Source organism: Oncorhynchus nerka, linkage group LG7 (assembly GCF_034236695.1).
Source record: "Oncorhynchus nerka isolate Pitt River linkage group LG7, Oner_Uvic_2.0, whole genome shotgun sequence".
NCBI lineage: Eukaryota > Metazoa > Chordata > Actinopteri > Salmoniformes > Salmonidae > Oncorhynchus > Oncorhynchus nerka.
This window is the reverse complement of record NC_088402.1, coordinates 72,993,518-73,012,571: the sequence shown is the minus strand read 5'-3', so window position 1 is coordinate 73,012,571 and position 19,054 is coordinate 72,993,518. Positions and strand designations below refer to the sequence as shown.

Below are 19,054 nucleotides of genomic sequence, written 5' to 3'. Positions count from 1 at the left end.
TCAACTATAAAATAAATGTTGATTTGTTTAATAGGGATAGGCGTACCGTCAACGGGACAGTTGTAAATCATGCAGCACCTTGTGTCACCATCGCAGATTTTAGAGAAACAACAAATTTCGGTACATATAAATATCTTATATTGGCTGAAAGCTTAAATTCTTGTTAATATAACTGCACTGTCCAATTTACAGTAGCTATTACTGCGAAAAAATGCCATGCTATTGTTTGAGGAGAGCTCCTAACAACAAAACACTTTTTCACCGCGATAGGTTTGATAAATTCACCTCTGAAGGTGAAATGTATATTTACATTCTGAAATCTTGCTCTGAATTATCATCCAAAGGCTCCCAGAGATAACATGAAGTGTCATTTTGTTAGATAAAATCATTTTTCATACCCTAAAAAGGTCCATATAGCATGCATGATCGATTTGGTATTTCCACTCGTTCAATTTGCAAAGACAGGAATCTGTGAAAATCTAACCCTAAACGATGTTTCAACCAGTCCAATCACGTTTGTTTGTATTCCTCAAAGATCCTAGAACATAAAGAGACTTCACTATATCATTAGGGGTGTAATATATCCTATAGGGCACCATATTTGGTCAGAGAGCAACGGCTTCAAGGCCGATGACGCGGCGGTCTTCACTTGAATGACTCAAACTTTGTAAAATAAGCACCAATCAGGGTGCTAGATAGCCAATGAGGTGGGCTTTACGGGAGTATCCGGAAACCTTGTATCTGTTGTAAAATGTAGCTACTAACCTTGTTCGACAGCATGCCTTTTCCTTTTAGACAAATTATAAGAATATTCAGAGTTATGAAGTTATGAAAACTGGTTGTTTTGCAAATGTTGAATTTATAATATGGCTACTAATACTGGAAAAGCTAAATCAAAGTCCAAGTATACAGATTTGACGATATTCTTGCAGAAAATTTTCATATGAATGCAAATGTCTCCATGATTTGCCCAAATGTACCTGGGTGACTTCACACTAAATGTCATGTAGTTCGCTCATACTTTAAGTATCTGTCTGAAACTTTGCACGTACACTGCTGCTATCTTGTGGACACCATCAGAATTACAACCAGAGTGATGGCTGGAACAGGGACCTTTCTGTTGCATTTCAAAGATGGTGGTAGGTTGTTTCTTACTTTGTATTTTCTTCTACCAGATCTATTGTGTTATATTCTCATACATTAAAAGTGTTTCCTTTCAAATGGTACCAAGAATATGCATATCCTTGCTTCAGGGCCTGAGCTACAGGCAGTTATATTTGGGTATGTAATTTAGGTGAAAATTGGAAAAAAAGGGGGCTATCCCCACTTTTTTGGTTACTACATGATTCCATATGTGTTATTTCATAGTTTTGCTTTCTTCACTATTATTCTACAATGTAGAAAATAGTGAAAATAAAGTATCTGGTGTCCACATTTTTTCTGGTACTGTATATTTACATTGTCAAAAGTTTATTTCATTGTAAATAAGAACAAATACACTATCAATTGTAGTAAGTGTTGTGCCCTCTTACCCTGTGAGACCCAAGCATTGATCCAAATGAGGGGGGGGGGGGGGGAGTATTACCTTTCAGAAATACTTGCATCATGAATTTCAAGTTTATAAAAAATGTTCTGGAAAAGTTGCAAAAACGCAATACTGGGCTTCAATGGTATGAACATTTTGCGAAAAGATAACTGTTAAATTCTATAAATATCACATAAAAAATGTATCAAGAGCATTGACGTAATGGAAAATTTTGTGTAATGGTATATTTTTCTGAAATAGTCATATTTTGTCTGAAATACCAATTTGAACAACTTAACCAATCAAATTGTTAGTACTTTGCTATCAAAAATGTATATTTTCGAAAGCATCAACTATTTTGTGGGTTTTCTATGTAACATCTAACTTTAAGTAATATTTGGTTGATCTTTCTGGCTTAACTTGGAGAGAGAATCTCCTATCTTGCTGCTTTGCCATAAAGTTATTAGTCGTCAATGTCAGTAATCTGATATAAAAAAATATATATTCATTTTTGTTATTTTGAAGTGTAGAGGGAACAACGTTACTCTTAAAGTATTTGGTTGTCCATATTTCCAGAATTTGGAAGGGAAACAATCTTTCTACCATGTCAGGCCTTGCATTCATAGCCATGTCTCCAGCCCCATCCCTAAGCTGTTTACCTAAAAAGGTGGCGGGGTGTCCGTTTTGTTGTTGTTTGAACTGTAGATTTCCCCTTTAAGCCCTATGTTGCCTTTTTGCAACACTTGCAAAACTACCTCTAGCTCTGGCTCAGAATGTTTGTTTCTCAATTTCTTACTTAATATTTAAAGTCATGTACTGGTATGGATGGCTTACAACATATGCTTGTGTAGGGGACCAGTATGGTCTCAGACGAGTTGACAGTTTCCCCATGTTTCAGAGGCTACTGAAGCCCCAATAATCATACTGACACACAACAATAATACTAAGAGATACATCTGGGTGTAAGGAGATGCACTATGTAGTGTTTGACTAGATTTTTTTGGTTTAGGACATGTACAGGATGCAATTTAGGAGACATTGCATATTTGCAACTGTGGCTCTCACAGGGTTAAGTGCCACTTACAGTTGCCTTGGTAACCAAACCATACTGAACCATTAAGCTGGCTCTTACTGTAAATATGCCATTGAATGAATGAGTAGTGGGTGTGTCATTATAGTCCTCCTGTCATGTCTGAAATGGTCAAATATCGACATATTTTTCCTGTCTATTGAGCCTCAGTAAAAACAATCAACGACCCTCCTGACATTGACTTATCTGAATTGAGTAAAGGGCACAATGTTAAATCAATATGCTATCGCTTTGCCAAACAATTGGCTGATAGTTGTGAGCCAGTTATAATGGCAGAGGCTCAAATATGATATTTTTGTAAAGATGTATTTTTAAAATGTTCAGGTATTGAGATATACTCGATAAACCAAGACATATAAAGTCCCTGATTGCTCCTTTGGGTCGCTGTCAATGAGAGTGTCTGCTAAATGATTGGAATGTAGTGTACATTTTGAGCGGCGTTACTGCAGGTGGTTGTATATTAAACAATTCTGTAAAACAATTATAAATATATATATATACATATATATATACACACTGAGTATAACAAAACATTAAGAACATCTGCTCTTTCCATGACATAGACTGACCAGGTGTATCCAGGTGAAAGATACGATCCCTTATTGATGTCACTTGTTAATCAGTGTAGATGAAGGGGAGGAGACAGGTTAAAGAAGGATTTTTAAGCCTTGAGACACTTTTGACACCTTGTAGAGTCCAGGCCCCGATGAATTGAGCCTGTTCTGAGGACCAAAAGTATATACTGTATACACTAAGTGAACAAAACATTAGGAACCTAATATTCCAAATATTGCGTTGCACACCCTTTTGCCCTCAGAACATCCTCAATTTGTGGACTACAAGGTGTCAAAAGTGTTCCACACGGATTCTGGGCTGGCCCAAGTTGCCTCCAATGCTTCCCTCAGTTGTGTCAAGTTGGCTGGATGTCTTTTGGGTGGTGGACCATTCTTGATACACGTGGGAAACTGTTGAGTGTGAAAACCCCATCAGTGTTGCATTTCTTGCCTGGCACCTACTACCATACCCCGTTCAAAGGCACTTCAATCTTTTTTTGCACATTCACCCTCTGAATGGCACACATATACATTCCATGTCTCAATTGTCTCAAGGCTTAAAATATTTCTTTAACCTGTCTCCTCCCCTTCATCTACACTGATTGAAGTTGATTTAATGATCCCAATAAGGGATCATAGCTTTCAGCTGGATTCATCTGGTCAGTCTATGTTATGGAAAGAGCAAATGTTTTGTACACTCAGTGTATATTAATATGAAGGACTGAAAACTAAATACAGGAAGACACATATTGCTTCAATGTACATCCCAGTCAAGTCATTTGGAAATGGTGCTGTATGCATGGAATTATGTTGTATACACAGAAGCACCTGGTGACCTACAGAAAAGTTGTGAGGGAAGCAACTGCAGTATGTATTACCTAGATGTTGTCTAATTTTATATACCGTTTTTATATTCTTATTCTTATTCTCATTCTCATCCCAATCGGAACAGGAGATATGTCACATTAGAAATGACACAGCACGTCTCTAGTATTAACCAGTGTATGACTACATTATTACACATCAGCATCAGCATATGACTACCAGACCAGACCAGTCCAATGTAGCTCAGTTTATTTTTCAGACTGTTACTGTTGTAAGTTATGTTTTTGAATGCTTTTTTCCCCTCATTTTCCTAAAGAAGATAATCGCCAATAAACTGTCAAAAAACATATAATAAACTGCTAATAAACTATTTATATTTATTGACATAATTTTCTCAGCTATTTGGACAATACTTGTGTGTCTTTGAGAGAACAAGGTTCGTTGACAAAATGTTTTCTACTTAAAGCAGTAGATGGCAGCAACATTTTGTACTGAGGGTGAGGGTGAAAATACATCTGTGAAAAACAACTTTGGCAGGGTGTGTGTATGTGTTTGTGTGTGTATTTTTGCGTGTGTTTGTGTGTGTGTTTGTTTGTTTATATCCATCTTATCTTAAGTATCACTGGAGGGCACTGCTTCAGAGCACTTAAGGACACTCTTCTCCTCTACCCTGTACGGGTGTTGACAGCAATCAAACCAACATCTCCAAAAACACCACTGAGTCAGAGAGTTGGGTGAGAGCCGGGACTGATAGAGGCTGACAAACACATAAGAAGAGAATAAAGTAACTATCAGCAGAGAGCTGGGAATGAAGGATGGCATAGAGAGATGTATAGAGTGTGTGAGAAGAGAGATTAAAATGGAAGGTGAGAGATGTGGTTGTATAGTGTGTGAGAAGAGAGATTGAAATGGAAGGTGAGAGATGTGGTTATATAGAGGGAGTGAGAAGAGAGATTAAAATGGAAGGTGAGAGGTGGTTGTATAGTGTGTGAGAAGAGAGATTGAAATGGAAGGTGAGAGATGTGGTTATATAGATGGAGTGAGAAGAGAGATTAAAATGGAAGGTGAGAGATGTGGTTGTATAGAGTGTGAGAAGAGAGATTGAAATGGAAGGTGAGAGATGTGGTTGTATAGAGGAAGTGAAAAAAGAAAGAGATGCCTGAATAGCTTCAGTGTAAGCGTGGCAGAGGGAACACTGTATGGGAAATGTTTAGATGTGCCTGAATAGAGAATGAATAGACAAAGGGACTTTGTGTATGTGTGACAGATGAGGATCAGCTGGTCTTTACATAGCACATTAATGATTTATCAGGCTCTGTGGAAGAGCAGGGATTTCACTTTTCTCCATGTACTCTCCTCACTGATCTAATATCAGGCTTTTTACTGTTAGTGTACAGTGTGTAAAATTGCCTCACCTGTAACACATACACACAGGCATCTCTCACTCTCTTACTCACTCTCGCAATCTCTCTCTCTCTCTCTCTTTATACATATATCTTTATATATATATATATATATATATATATATATATATATATATATATATATATATATGTATGTATGTATGCATGTATGTATGTATATATGTATTTATATATATTTAATATATATTTATATATATATTTTAAAGTATTTATATTTATATAATATAAATGTATTAAATGTATAATATATGCATATATTTTTTCTCTCTGTGTCCCTTCTTTCTCTGTCTCTTACACACACACACACACACACACACACACATGCACATGCACACACACACACACAGTTTTTAGGACATGCACATTTACACAAAGACCTTTATAAACCTGGCACTGGGATCTTAAAACAAAATGACAGTTAAGGAAATCCTGTATTACTAAAAATATAATGGAACAGAGGTCCTTCAGAGGGCTATTTTCTGCCATAGTCTGACGCTTCATTGAAGTATTCAAGTTTCATTATTCTGAAGAAAATGCACAGAGATAGCCATGAGAGTAGGCAATATTACCAATAGTGACATATTACTGTAGGCCTAGTTTGGTGAAGACTAGACCCGTCTCATCAGCATTGCGTCCTGCAATTAAACTTGCTAATAGCGCAGTACGCGCTGCGCGCGCTAGTTTTCTTCAGTTGAGTCCAGCCTGGCCCTAGAGCCATATATACAGTATACGAATCATACTATACGTATTTTTGTGCACTTCCAATATTTAGGCCCGTAATATACAATGGTCGACTCTAGTCTAATGGTTTAGTTACTTTAGACCATTAGACCATGAATCGGCTTGAGGAACGTCCCTTCACCGCGGAGATTTTGGGAAATGCTTGAGAAGTGGAGTTACAGCAAACCAGTAGCCTAAACTATAGGCTATAATATTAAAACCAATTTAAAAAAGAGTTTAACGGTTGGTAAAGAGAAAAAGACAACATAAAATGTTCGTTAAATCTATCATTACAGACAATCAATCAAAACGTTTTGGAAAAATGTACATTTTAAATTGCCTAGAGTCTAGGCTACATGTCTATAACGATTGTGCAGCATACCTTGCGCGTCGCCACGGGAACGCTCCTGAGCACCACGCGCGCTCAGGACAGGTCACAGATTTGCAAGGAGTACATATCTTCGTTTATCTGTGCCACCACTAGTGCGAAGTTACCGCCTCTGTAGTTGAAAATCGTTTGCTAAATGCACTTTATTTTTATCATAGGGGATTTCAGAAATTAGCAGAGGATTATTTTATTGGTTTCCCTGAACCGTCGCGACACAGGCAAGTGGAAACTCCTTATACCGATAAAGTATGTATATTGGAGACGTGTGAACTATTTTACGTTTATATTATTTTTCAGCTAACAATTTTCTGAAAGAAACTGGACTGTCGAAAGATTTGTAGAGGACTCGATCGAGTAGGCAATTATCCGTTATGGATGCGTGACGTTGATCGCAGTGCGGTGATATTACAAGGAACACGGGCAAAGCTGTAGCCTAAAAGGCAATCTCAAGCTGTTGGATGTGGTCTGTACAGGGCAGGGGTGAGGACTTGGACCTCAACTATGAAATGAATCAGTCGTCCAACGTCTTCATTTTTTTTCCCCAAAGACACATCTAGTCATGGGGTGAAGAGGATGAGGTAGAGACTGCGGGGATAGTCTATATGGGAGGGAACATGGAATTTTCTCTATTATATCATCTTTGACAAAAACTGCTTATTAGTGGGAGACCATTACAAGCCATTTTGCCCGACCCCTTTCCCCTTTCCCTTTTTAGCAGGAGAGACAGACAACGTTTAGTGATCATTAATACTTTAGGAAATAATCAATGTAATTGCACCACAACACTTGGCTGTTGAGATCATAACACATCTCGACTGAAGTTAACAAGGAGAACACGGGTTTATGACAAGTGCCACTGGTGTGTATTCTCTTTATTTGACTGATCTTTTATTACACAGTATGTTTGCCTCTCTATAAGAGAGAATAATATTGAATTGTCAAGATGGCTATGGTGCATTTATTGTTTCAGATTTCAACTATACCTCTCTGTCTTTTGTTTCTCTACCTTGATCCATCTCTCTTTTATGGTTTGATTTTGGTTGATAATTTGGAATAATGACACCTGACGCCCAAAGCCCTGGATTTCAACCCTCCACCATCCTTCAAGATGCTGAATTTAAAGACACTAAGTATTCAGCTAACCCCAGTCAGTTGTACCACTTACTTGTTTTTCAACTTTGCACCGTTATCTTGGTTTAGCCATCTCTTATGGACCTAGAACAATTGCAGCCAACCCCATCTTGCATTGTGATATTTGATATGTAATAATTAGAGAAACTGTCGACACACTCTGTTGTGTCCCTTGACCTCTCTGAATCTCTGAAAGGCTTTTTGCGTAAAGTAGAAAGGGACAAAAACAATCTCCAAGTTCATCTTCCTCCAGCCCCCCTGTCCGTCCTCCCCTCTCCCCCCCCACTCATCAGGGCTGGTGGGGGGGTGGGATCTGGAGCTCCAGGGTCGTAGCGGCGGAGGTGGTGGTACCCTGGAGCCTCCCTGGAGCAAGGCCTCCCACCATGGAGACCAGCCCCGAGAGCCCCAACCGTGCCGTGGAGTACCTCCTAGAGCTCAACAACATAATCGAGAGCCAGGCCAAGCTGCTGGAGACACAGCGGCGGCGCATCGAGGAGCTGGAAGGCCAGCTGGACCGAGTCAGCCAGGAGAACCAGGACCTGAGGCTGGAAAGACCCACTCCTCCACGAGCCCCGAAGCTCCCCGAACAGAACCATAGCAACACCAACCACAGATCAGAGAAGCCCCCCTCCCTGCCCATCCACCCTGGCAGCAGTAGTGGAGGTAATGGCAGCACCACCAGCCCGGTCACCGCCCCACCCCCTGCGGTGGTGGTGCCCCCTGCAGGGCCGAGCCGGGAGAGACGTGGCCACACTAGGCTGACCCGGGGCATGTCCTGTGGCTCGAACCCAGCCGAGAGGGAGCAGCGGGAGAGACTGGAACACACAGACAGCTCGGATACCAACAGCTCCACCATCCGCAGAAAGTGAGTTATGCTACAATGTGTCTCTGGTTCTCTCTCGTATAATTCCCATGTTTTCTCCACAGTTTCTTTCCATGGCCCATGGAAGCATGGGTTGCTTCACTTGCTTGATGGCTATGGTGTTATGACCCTATTCCCTGACTGAAGTAAAACATTGTCACTAGTTGTCACTGTTTGTTGATGGTAGTTCCCAACATGCCCAAATGATTTATGCCCAAAATGTCCCCTGTTGCTGATCTTAATTCATTTTGCTTGAATTCAACGAGTTGACATGCTGTTCATTTAACTGTGATCGCACAGTTATATAACTCCTCTGTGTATCTCAGTGAGTGACAGCACCATTGAGTAAAACCAGAGGGATATTTTTCCTCCTGATCACACGAGTTTGAGGGGAAGTGATGTGCTCACTGTGTAAAGACCGCAACACAGATAGGTAGCTACTATACTGAATGGGTGAGTGTGTGACACACTGGGATTATTAGATATTGATGAATCTGCTTGGGGCTTTGTTTTAAGGATCCTGAGTGTATTTATGTGGATAGGATTTCATTTACACAGACTGGCCATTACTGTAATACAGTCTGAATTTTAGTTCAGTGAGTGAAATGTATAGGCACTGCACTGTGTGGGCTGTTCATGTGTTCCTCTTTCTGTGGGTGTTCCATTGTATGAGTGTGCTGATTTTGTTAGTGGGGTCGTGTGAAGGAGGGATTTTGATGCATTGTGTGTAGGAGTGAGATATGTACAGTATTGTGCAGAGGAAGACAGTGTGCAGTGTGTGTGTGTGTGTGTGTGTGTGTGTGTGTGTGTGTGTGTGTGTGTGTGTGTGTGTGTGTGTGTGTGTGTGTGTGTGTGTGTGTGTGTGTGTGTGTGTGTGTGAGAAACCCTATGACATGATTATGTTCTGCTTTTTGCCTGTCAGAAAAATATAGCTGGACGCCCACGTCTGCTCAGAAATACACTTTTGTTATGTCTTGTGGGTTTCATAACTACATCTTTATAACAATAAAATAATGATGAGAAGGGAGACAGGAATTAGCTCAACCATTTATCTGAACAAACACTTCTCAATGTACAACTCCCATGATGCTCTGCGTGGTTTCATACACCACATCTCGTCCCCACCTATTTAAAAACAATTATGAACAAGTCCAAGCGTCTTGGTGCCCACCTATCACTCGTAGGGTAATGGCGGTCAACCTGACTCTCAATAACAGTAGCTAGATTTCCATCCAATTGGTGACAGATTTTCACACAAATATTCTAAAACCCACGTAAAAACGAAATTTCCCACCAGTGATGTTTCCATCAAATTGACTCAAAAAAGCTGTACGTGATGATGCAGTGCACATAAAAATGTTTTTTTTGTGGTTAAATTTCCATGTACCGAATAAAAAATACACTCTCTGGTTTTCTTACAAAAAATGTTATGTTATGTAGCGAGTGTTCCCACTCTGGTATTGGCACGTGTGCTCTAGCCAACAACTCGCAGATACAGTGTGGATAGGCCAGCCTACATGATACGATTATAATGGACAAAAGAGCAAGATTATTTTTATTTGTCAAATGGCAGCCAATCATCGATGATCATGTCACCAGAATAAGAACCTCAATATTTATTGGAAAGGAGCATCAATTGAGCTCATCACCTTGCACTTTCACCACCCTCTGAAGATCAACATAATTTATTTAATCTGTAGCCAACTAGGCATAGTGGGAGGATCACACAACATGTTATCGCGTGAGGTGTGACTCCAAGTTTATTTCAATATGATGGTTATTATATCAATATTTGCGCATAAAAGCATTTCCACTGACATTTCTCACAAAATACATTTTACCAACACAAAATATCCTCCTTGTCTAGCGTATTTTGTTTTGTCGACATTTGGAAAGGCCTGATGGAATGTTTCATGACATTTTTTATTCAACATGTACTTTACTCGCATGAAATGGTTGGATGGAAACCTGGTTACTGTCTTTAGACTGTAGCCTGTGTTACAGTCTCATCACACACTTGTATGGGTGTGCCTGAGTCAGTGTCCTGAGAATGTGACTGTGAGCCCTTAGGTGATGCCTGCTGGGTCAGAGTGTCACCCAGTAACAGTTCTGGGCCACTCACGACTGGTGATTCTATCTGTGTTGCTTTACGCACCAGTAACTGATCTACAGTGCCTTGTGAAAGTATTCGGCCCCCTTGAACTTTGCGACCTTTTGCCACATTTCAGGCTTCAAACATAAAGATATAAAACTGTATTTTTTTGTGAAGAATCAACAACAAGTGGGACACAATCATGAAGTGGAACGACATTTATTGGATATTTCAAACTTTTTTAACAAATCAAAAACTGAAAAATGGGGAGTGCAATATTATTCAACCCCCTTAAGTTAATATCTTTTGCTGCGATTACAGCTGTAAGTCGCTTGGGGTATGTCTCTCAGTCTCTATCAGTTTTGCACATCGAGAGACTGACATTTTTTCCCATTCCTCCTTGCGAAACAGCTCGAGCTCAGTGAGGTTGGATGGAGAGCATTTGTGAACAGCAGTTTTCAGTTCTTTCCACAGATTCTCGATTGGATTCAGGTCTGGACTTTGACTTGGCCATTCTAACACCTGGATATGTTTATTTTTGAACCATTCCATTGTAGATTTTGCTTTATGTTTTGGATCATTGTCTTGTTGGAAGACAAATCTCCGTCCCAGTCTCAGGTCTTTTGCAGACTCCATCAGGTTTTCTTCCAGAATGGTCCTGTATTTGGCTCCATCCATCTTCCCATCAATTTTAACCATCTTCCCTGTCCCTGCTGAAGAAAAGCAGGCCCAAACCATGATGCTGCCACCACCATGTTTGACAGTGGGGATGGTGTGTTCAGGGTGATGAGCTGTGTTGCTTTTACGCCAAACATAACGTTTTGCATTGTTGCCAAAAAGTTCAATTTTGGTTTCATCTGACCAGAGCACCTTCTTCCACATGTTGGGTGTGTCTCCCAGGTGGCTTGTGGCAAACTTTAAACGACACTTTTTATGGATATCTTTAAGAAATGGCTTTCTTCTTGCCACTCTTCCATAAAGGCCAGATTTGTGCAATATACAACTGATTGTTGTCCTATGGACAGAGTCTCCCACCTCAGCTGTAGATCTCTGCAGTTCATCCAGAGTGATCATGGGCCTCTTGGCTGCATCTCTGATCAGTCTTCTCCTTGTATGAGCTGAAAGTTTAGAGGGACGGCCAGGTCTTGGTAGATTTGCAGTGGTCTGATACTCCTTCCATTTCAATATTATCGCTTGCACAGTGCTCCTTGGGATGTTTAATCACTTCATGATTGTGTCCCACTTGTTGTTGATTCTTCACAAAAAAATACAGTTTTATATCTTTATGTTTGATGCCTGAAATGTGGCAAAAGGTCGCAAAGTTCAAGGGGGCCGAATACTTTCGCAAGGCACTGTATGTGCCTTTTCCAGATGACATCCTCAGCAGTCTAGACAATGTAGGACACAAGACCAGTCTGAGCAATGACTGCAGCAGGAACCTACTTTGGTCCTTTGAGGTAGATCCTAGCTAAGACAGTTTCTCCAGGATTGAAAACTCTGTTCTTTGCTCTCAGTACACAACATTTGATTTAACCTTCCTGTTGACATCGCACTCCTTTGCGTTCAGAGGTTTGAGTAGGTCAAAGCTTGTGCATATCTCTCTCTTCATGAGTAGCGATGCAAGCAATGCTTTGGTGGTTGCATGAAGCTTGTTCCTATAGGATAGAAGGAAGCTGTGTAAGTATTGGTCAGTTGTCGCCTACAAGATGGAGTAACAAGCTGAACTGACTTCTCCAAGATTCTCGATTGTCTTCTCAGCAGTAGTAGACCTCATGATGGCAATCTCTGGCCACTTGCTATGAGCATCCACGACCACAAGAAAGATTCTGTCTTCAAATGGACCTGCGAAGTCGACGTGTATGTGTTGCCATGCCTGCTCCAGGCCAATCCCACAGACGAAGAGGTGCAAGTTGCGGTACGTTGAGAACCTTCTGATTTGAGGAACATGTCTCTCCTCAATGCTTCCATCCAACCCAGGCCACCAGAAGTAGCTTCGTGTGATTTCCTTAATGCAAACCATTCCACAATGCTCTGAGTGTAGCTGTTGCAACACTGGTGTCCTCAGCTAAGGCAGAATGATTACTCTCCTCCCCCATTGCAGACAACCAGACAACCCAGCGGCTCTATCTTTGATGATAATGTCCATCACTTCAGATAACATCAGGTTGTTTCTGGTGTTTTTTCTGCACTTGTGTTGAAGGAACTGGTGCGTTTTCCACTTGTCTGAAGTAGAAGATGTCCACCAGGCATGACTCTGGCTTGACCCACAGGTAGTGGTAACCTGGAGTCCACCTGCATTGCAGTGCAGTTCTGACTTGTGGTACTTGATGTCGTATATGCGGTCCAAATGTGCTCGTCAGCGAATGATGAGGTGTAAGAAGGGTGAACTTCCTCCCATACAGATACTAGTGAAAAATACTCACTCAAAATATGATGCCTAGGGCTTCTCGTTATATGTGTGTGTAGTTACTTTCTGCTTTGTTCAATGTCCTTGATGCGAAAGCGATCGGCTACTCTTTACCTGAAGGCATTGTCGTGTCTTTGGCTATGCCGGATTAAGTGATATGACATGCTATTTTATAAAATAATTTATCCGTAATTAATATCACCTGATTGAGCTAATCATGTAAATGTAATTAACTAGAGAGTCGGGGCACCACAAAATAATATTTATAGAGCTATTATCTTCCAAATAAACTCTTAAAGACCTAGTAATATTTTACATCAATAGCAGTCATTATTAATCGTCACCTTAATTCAGTCTCATCTGAAAGTTGAAAATTCTTGGTTATCTGCACGAACCCTGGCTAACAAGTTGAATCACCAATTTTTATTTATTTTATTTTATTTCACCTTTATTTAACCAGGTAGGCTAGTTGAGAACAAGTTCTCATTTGCAACTGCGACCTGGCCAAGATAAAGCATAGCAGTGTGAACAGACAACACAGAGTTACACATGGAGTAAACAATTAACAAGTCAATAACACAGTAGAAAAAAAGGGGGTGGAGTCTATATACAATGTGTGCAAAAGGCATGAGGAGGTAGGCGAATAATTACAATTTTGCAGATTAACACTGGAGTGATAAATGATCAGATGGTCATGTACAGGTAGAGATATTGGTGTGCAAAAGAGCAGAAAAGTAAATAAATAAAAACAGTATGGGGATGAGGTAGGTGAAAATGGGTGGGCTATTTACCAATAGACTATGTACAGCTGCAGCGATAGCTGATGTTTGAAGTTGGTGAGGGAGATAAAAGTCTCCAACTTCAGCGATTTTTGCAGTTCGTTCCAGTCACAGGCAGCAGAGTACTGGAACGAAAGGCGGCCAAATGAGGTGTTGGCTTTAGGGATGATCAGTGAGATACACCTGCTGGAGCGCGTGCTACGGATGGGTGTTGCCATCGTGACCAGTGAACTGAGATAAGGCGGAGCTTTACCTAGCATGGACTTGTAGATGACCTGGAGCCAGTGGGTCTGGCGACGAATATGTAGCGAGGGCCAGCCGACTAGAGCATACAAGTCGCAGTTGTGAGTGGTATAAGGTGCTTTAGTGACAAAACGGATGGCACTGTGATAGACTGCATCCAGTTTGCTGAGTAGAGTGTTGGAAGCCATTTTGTAGATGACATCGCCGAAGTCGAGGATCGGTAGGATAGTCAGTTTTACTAGGGTAAGCTTGGCGGCGTGAGTGAAGGAGGCTTTGTTGCGGAATAGAAAGCCGACTCTTGATTTGATTTTCGATTGGAGATGTTTGATATGAGTCTGGAAGGAGAGTTTGCAGTCTAGCCAGACACCTAGGTACTTATAGATGTCCACATATTCAAGGTCGGAACCATCCAGGGTGGTGATGCTAGGTCGGGCATGCGGGTGCAGGCAGCGATCGGTTGAAAAGCATGCATTTGGTTTTACTAGCGTTTAAGAGCAGTTGGAGGCCACGGAAGGAGTGTTGTATGGCATTGAAGCTCGTTTGGAGGTTAGATAGCACAGTGTCCAATGACGGGCCGAAAGTATATAGAATGGTGTCGTCTGCGTAGAGGTGGATCAGGGAATCGCCCGCAGCAAGAGCAACATCATTGATATATACAGAGAAAAGAGTCGGCCCGAGAATTGAACCCTGTGGCACCCCATAGAGACTGCCAGAGGACCGGACAGCATGCCCTCCGATTTGACACACTGAACTCTGTCTGCAAAGTAATTGGTGAACCAGGCAAGGTAGTCATCCGAAAACCGAGGCTACTGAGTCTGCCGATAAGAATATGGTGATTGACAGAGTCGAAAGCCTTGGCAAGGTCGATGAAGACGGCTGCACAGTACTGTCTTTTATCGATGGCGGTTATGATATCGTTTAGTACCTTGAGTGTGGCTGAGGTGCACCCGTGACCGGCTCGGAAACCAGATTGCACAGCGGAGAAGGTACGGTGGGATTCGAGATGGTCAGTGACCTGTTTGTTGACTTGGCTTTCAAGACCTTAGATAGGCAGGGCAGGATGGATATAGGTCTGTAACAGTTTGGGTCCAGGGTGTCTCCCCTTTGAAGAGGGGGATGACTGCGGCAGCTTTCAATCCTTGGGGATCTCAGACGATATGAAAGAGAGGTTGAACAGGCTGGTAATAGGGGTTGCGACAATGGCGGCGGATAGTTTCAGAAATAGAGGGTCCAGATTGTCAAGCCCAGCTGATTTGTACGGGTCCAGGTTTTGCAGCTCTTTCAGAACATCTGCTATCTGGATTTGGGTAAAGGAGAACCTGGAGAGGCTTGGGCGAGGAGCTGCGGGGGGGGGGGCGGAGCTGTTGGCTGAGGTTGGAGTAGCCAGGCGGAAGGCATGGCCAGCCGTTGAGAAATGCTTATTGAAGTTTTCGATAATCATGGATTTATCGGTGGTGACCGTGTTACCTAGCCTCAGTGCAGTGGGCAGCTGGGAGGAGGTGCTCTTGTTCTCCATGGACTTCACAGTGTCCCAGAACTTTTTGGAGTTGGAGCTACAGGATGCAAACTTCTGCAATACAAAATTGAGTTAAATTATTTATTTACTAAATACCAAAATAATCACACAGATTTACATATACAAATAATTAATTATACCTTGATTACAAATTACGTCATAAAGGAAAACATCCCTAGCGGGCGGAACAGATATGACAGCTGGTTACACAAAAGAAAAGGACTGGGTTTGAGAGAAAGAGCGGGAAGACTGAGGATCAAAGGAAGAAGCTGTGATATCGTAAATACAGTATTTTATGCATTCTAAATTACCGCCCATTTGGGAAAGGAAAACGCGATAAATATTTACTCTGAGCTGCGCTTCGCTAGGTTGGTGGTAGATGGAAGGCCGTGTTGCCAAACCGAGTCCTTTGTCCTTTGTCTCTGGTGGTCAATTGGATACGTTGTAGTAACGTCGTTGTGTGATAGACGGGATACTCTGTCTGTTCCTTCCTAACCCTCGTTTGCAGCTGCTGTTGCTAACTCAATGGCTAGGAGGTATCACTTCTGTAGTGAATAAGGGTTCAAAGTTCATACCATTTGCATCCAAAGCTCACGCTGATGTTGGCTTCGTTCTGTAGTTATTATCTGAACCATTCTGACATCGGACCGTCATCCTCACATCCTTGGAACAGGAGGTTACATTTTCGTCAAGGGCTTATATAGTGGAGGGAGAAAAGGGGTGTGTTTCATAGTTTGCAATCTATGTATCTTCACGTGGGCAGGCCACTGAGTCGGGCCTAATTCACTCATGAAAACCCAATTCTCACATTTTAGAAACTAAAATCACATTTCATCCCATCACGAATCATTTCATATTCAAACATTTAAATTGAACAACAATTCCATGTGAATCCGACAACTCTGATGTGTAGACTTTACACTGTAGAGTTTATGTCATCTTATCATTGATGAGAATGTCACAGATGACAACCGAACTGACATCATATTCATTAAGTACCACTGCATATGTTCAATTGGTCAGATTACCAGAATATAGTTGTTAACCAAGGGTTTTGCAAATGTAACATTAGTAGGGTAGAGAGAGGAAAAAGGGGGGAAGAGGTATTTATAACTGTCATAAACCAACCCCAGGCCAACGTCATGACAGCATGATATAGGACACTACTGCTCCCACACTGTTTGTTGCATGTGTTGCACTCCACTTTTGGTGGAACGTTTAATAATGAAATGTACGCCTACCACGCTGCACCTTGGTCCGGTCATTCCACCACTAACGACGGACATGGACCAAGGGTTTAGACCTGAGCCAACTCCCCGTGCTTACCGTGGGGAGCATGTGATCGGTCAGGCACCGTGTTATGCGGTGATGCGCACTGGGTCTCCAGTGAGCATTCACAGGCCGGTGCGTACTGTGCCAGCGCCCCACATTTGCCGGGCGGAAGTGGGCATCAGGCCAGGACGGGTTGTGCCAGCTCAACGCTCGAGACCTCCAGTGCGCCTCCATGGCCCAGTGTATCCGGTGCCTGCTCCACGCACCAAGCTTCCAGTGCGTCTCCCCAGTCCGGTGAGACCTGTTCCGGTTCCACGTACCAGGCCTCCAGTATGTTTGCCCAGCCTGGTAAGCCCTGTGGCAGCTCCACGCACCAGGCTTCCAGTACGTCTCCTCAGTCCAGTGATGATCCATGGCACGAAGCCTGCAGTGATGATTCAGGGAAAGAAGCCTCCAACGACAGCCCCCAGTCCGGAGCCTGCAGCGACAGCCCCCAGTCCGGAGCCTCCAGCGACGGTCCACAGTCCGGTGCCTGCAGCGACGGTCCCCAGTCCGGAGCCTCCAGCGACGGTCCGCAGACCGGAGTCTCCAGCGACGGTCCGCAGTCCGGAGCCTCCAGCGGCGGTCCGCAGTCCGGAGCCTCCAGTGGCGGTCCTCGGTCCGAAGCCTCCGGCGATGAGGGGGGGGGGGGTACTGTCACGCCCTGACCTTAGAGAGCCTTTTTATTTTTCTATTTGGTTAGGTCAGGGTGTGATTTGGGTGGGCATTCTATGTTTCCTGTTTCTTTGTTTTTGGACGAGTGTTGTTCCCAATCAGAGGCAGCTGTCTATTGTTGTCTCTGATTGGGGATCATACTTAGGCAGTCCTTTTTCCCACATTTAGGTTGTGGCATCTTTTCTTTGTTTGTTGCATGTGTTGCACTCCGAAGCTTTACGTTCGTTGTATTGTTTATTGTTTTTTTGGTGGAACATTTAATAAATAAAATGTACGCTTACCACGCTGCACCTTGGTCCGGTCATTCTACCACTAACGACGGACGTAACACACACCATAGCAACTAGCATCACAAACTAGTTGGGTGGGCAATGACAGGTCCAAGTGCGTCAGTGCCTCAGATATCAGGAGTGTTTCCTTGGTTTTCAGAAACGCTTCCTTGCATTGTCCTGTCCATTTCCATGTTTTGTCCTGACAAAGCAACTGATTCAGCAGCTTCAGCTTTGTTGCTAACCTCAGCATAAAGCGTCCATAGTAATTCAGTAACCCCAGGAAAGAACGCAGTTGGCTGACGTTCTGTGGCACTGGGGCATCCAAGAGAGTCTTGACCTTGAAGGCATGTAGCATCGAGGACGTGTCCAAGGTATTCAACCGATGAAGAATGCCCATTTGTCCTTACGAACTCACAGTCCATAGTCCATCAATCTCTGTAAGGTTGAGTCCAAATTCTGTAGAATGTTCAGAGATTTCCATACCCAACTATAACATCTTCCGTCAAGATAGAACTGCCAAAGGGGGAGGAGTCGCAGTCTACTGCAGAGATAGCCTGCAAAGTAATGTCATACTTTCCAGGTCCATACCCAAACAGTTCGAACTACTAATTCTGAAAATTACTCTCTCCAGAAATTAGTCTCTCACTGTTGCCGCCTGCTACCGACCCCCCTCAGCTCCCAGCTGTGCCCTGGACACCATTTGTGAATTGATTGCCCCCCATCTAGCTTCAGAGTTTGTTCTGTTAGGTGACCTAAACTGGGATATGCTTAACACCCCGGCAGTCCAACAATCTAAGCTAGATGCCCTCAATCTCACACAAATCATCAAGGAACCCACCAGGTACAACCCTAACTCTGTAAGCAAGGGCACCCTCATAGACGTCATCCTGACCAACTGGCCCTCCAAATACACCTCCGCTGTCTTCAACCAGGATCTCAGCGACCACTGCCTCATTGCCTGTATCCGGTACGGTGCCGCAGTCAAACGACCACCCCTCATCACTGTCAAACGCTCCCTAAAACACTTCTGTGAGCAGGCCTTTCTAATCGACCTGGCCCGGGTATCCTGGAAGGACATTGACCTCATCCCGTCAGTTGAGGATGCCTGGTCATTCTTTAAGAGTAACTTCCTCACCATTTTAGATAAGCATGCTCCGTTCAAAAAATGCAGAACTAAGAACAGATACAGCCCTTGTTTCACTCCAGACCTGACTGCCCTCGACCAGCACAAAAACATCCT

The 19,054-nt window shown here is 42.7% G+C and overlaps 1 protein-coding gene across 1 annotated transcript in view; it reads left to right on the top strand.

Moving 5' to 3' along the window:
• The first annotated feature begins 6,591 nt into the window (after positions 1–6,591).
• The window catches only part of LOC115132335 (IQ motif and SEC7 domain-containing protein 1-like), a 62,384-nt gene continuing 49,921 nt past the window's right edge, over positions 6,592–19,054 (top strand). The window contains 1 exon segment of the mRNA XM_065020800.1: positions 6,592–8,522. Coding sequence (XP_064876872.1) covers positions 8,041–8,522 — 482 coding nt within the window. The 5' untranslated portion in view covers positions 6,592–8,040.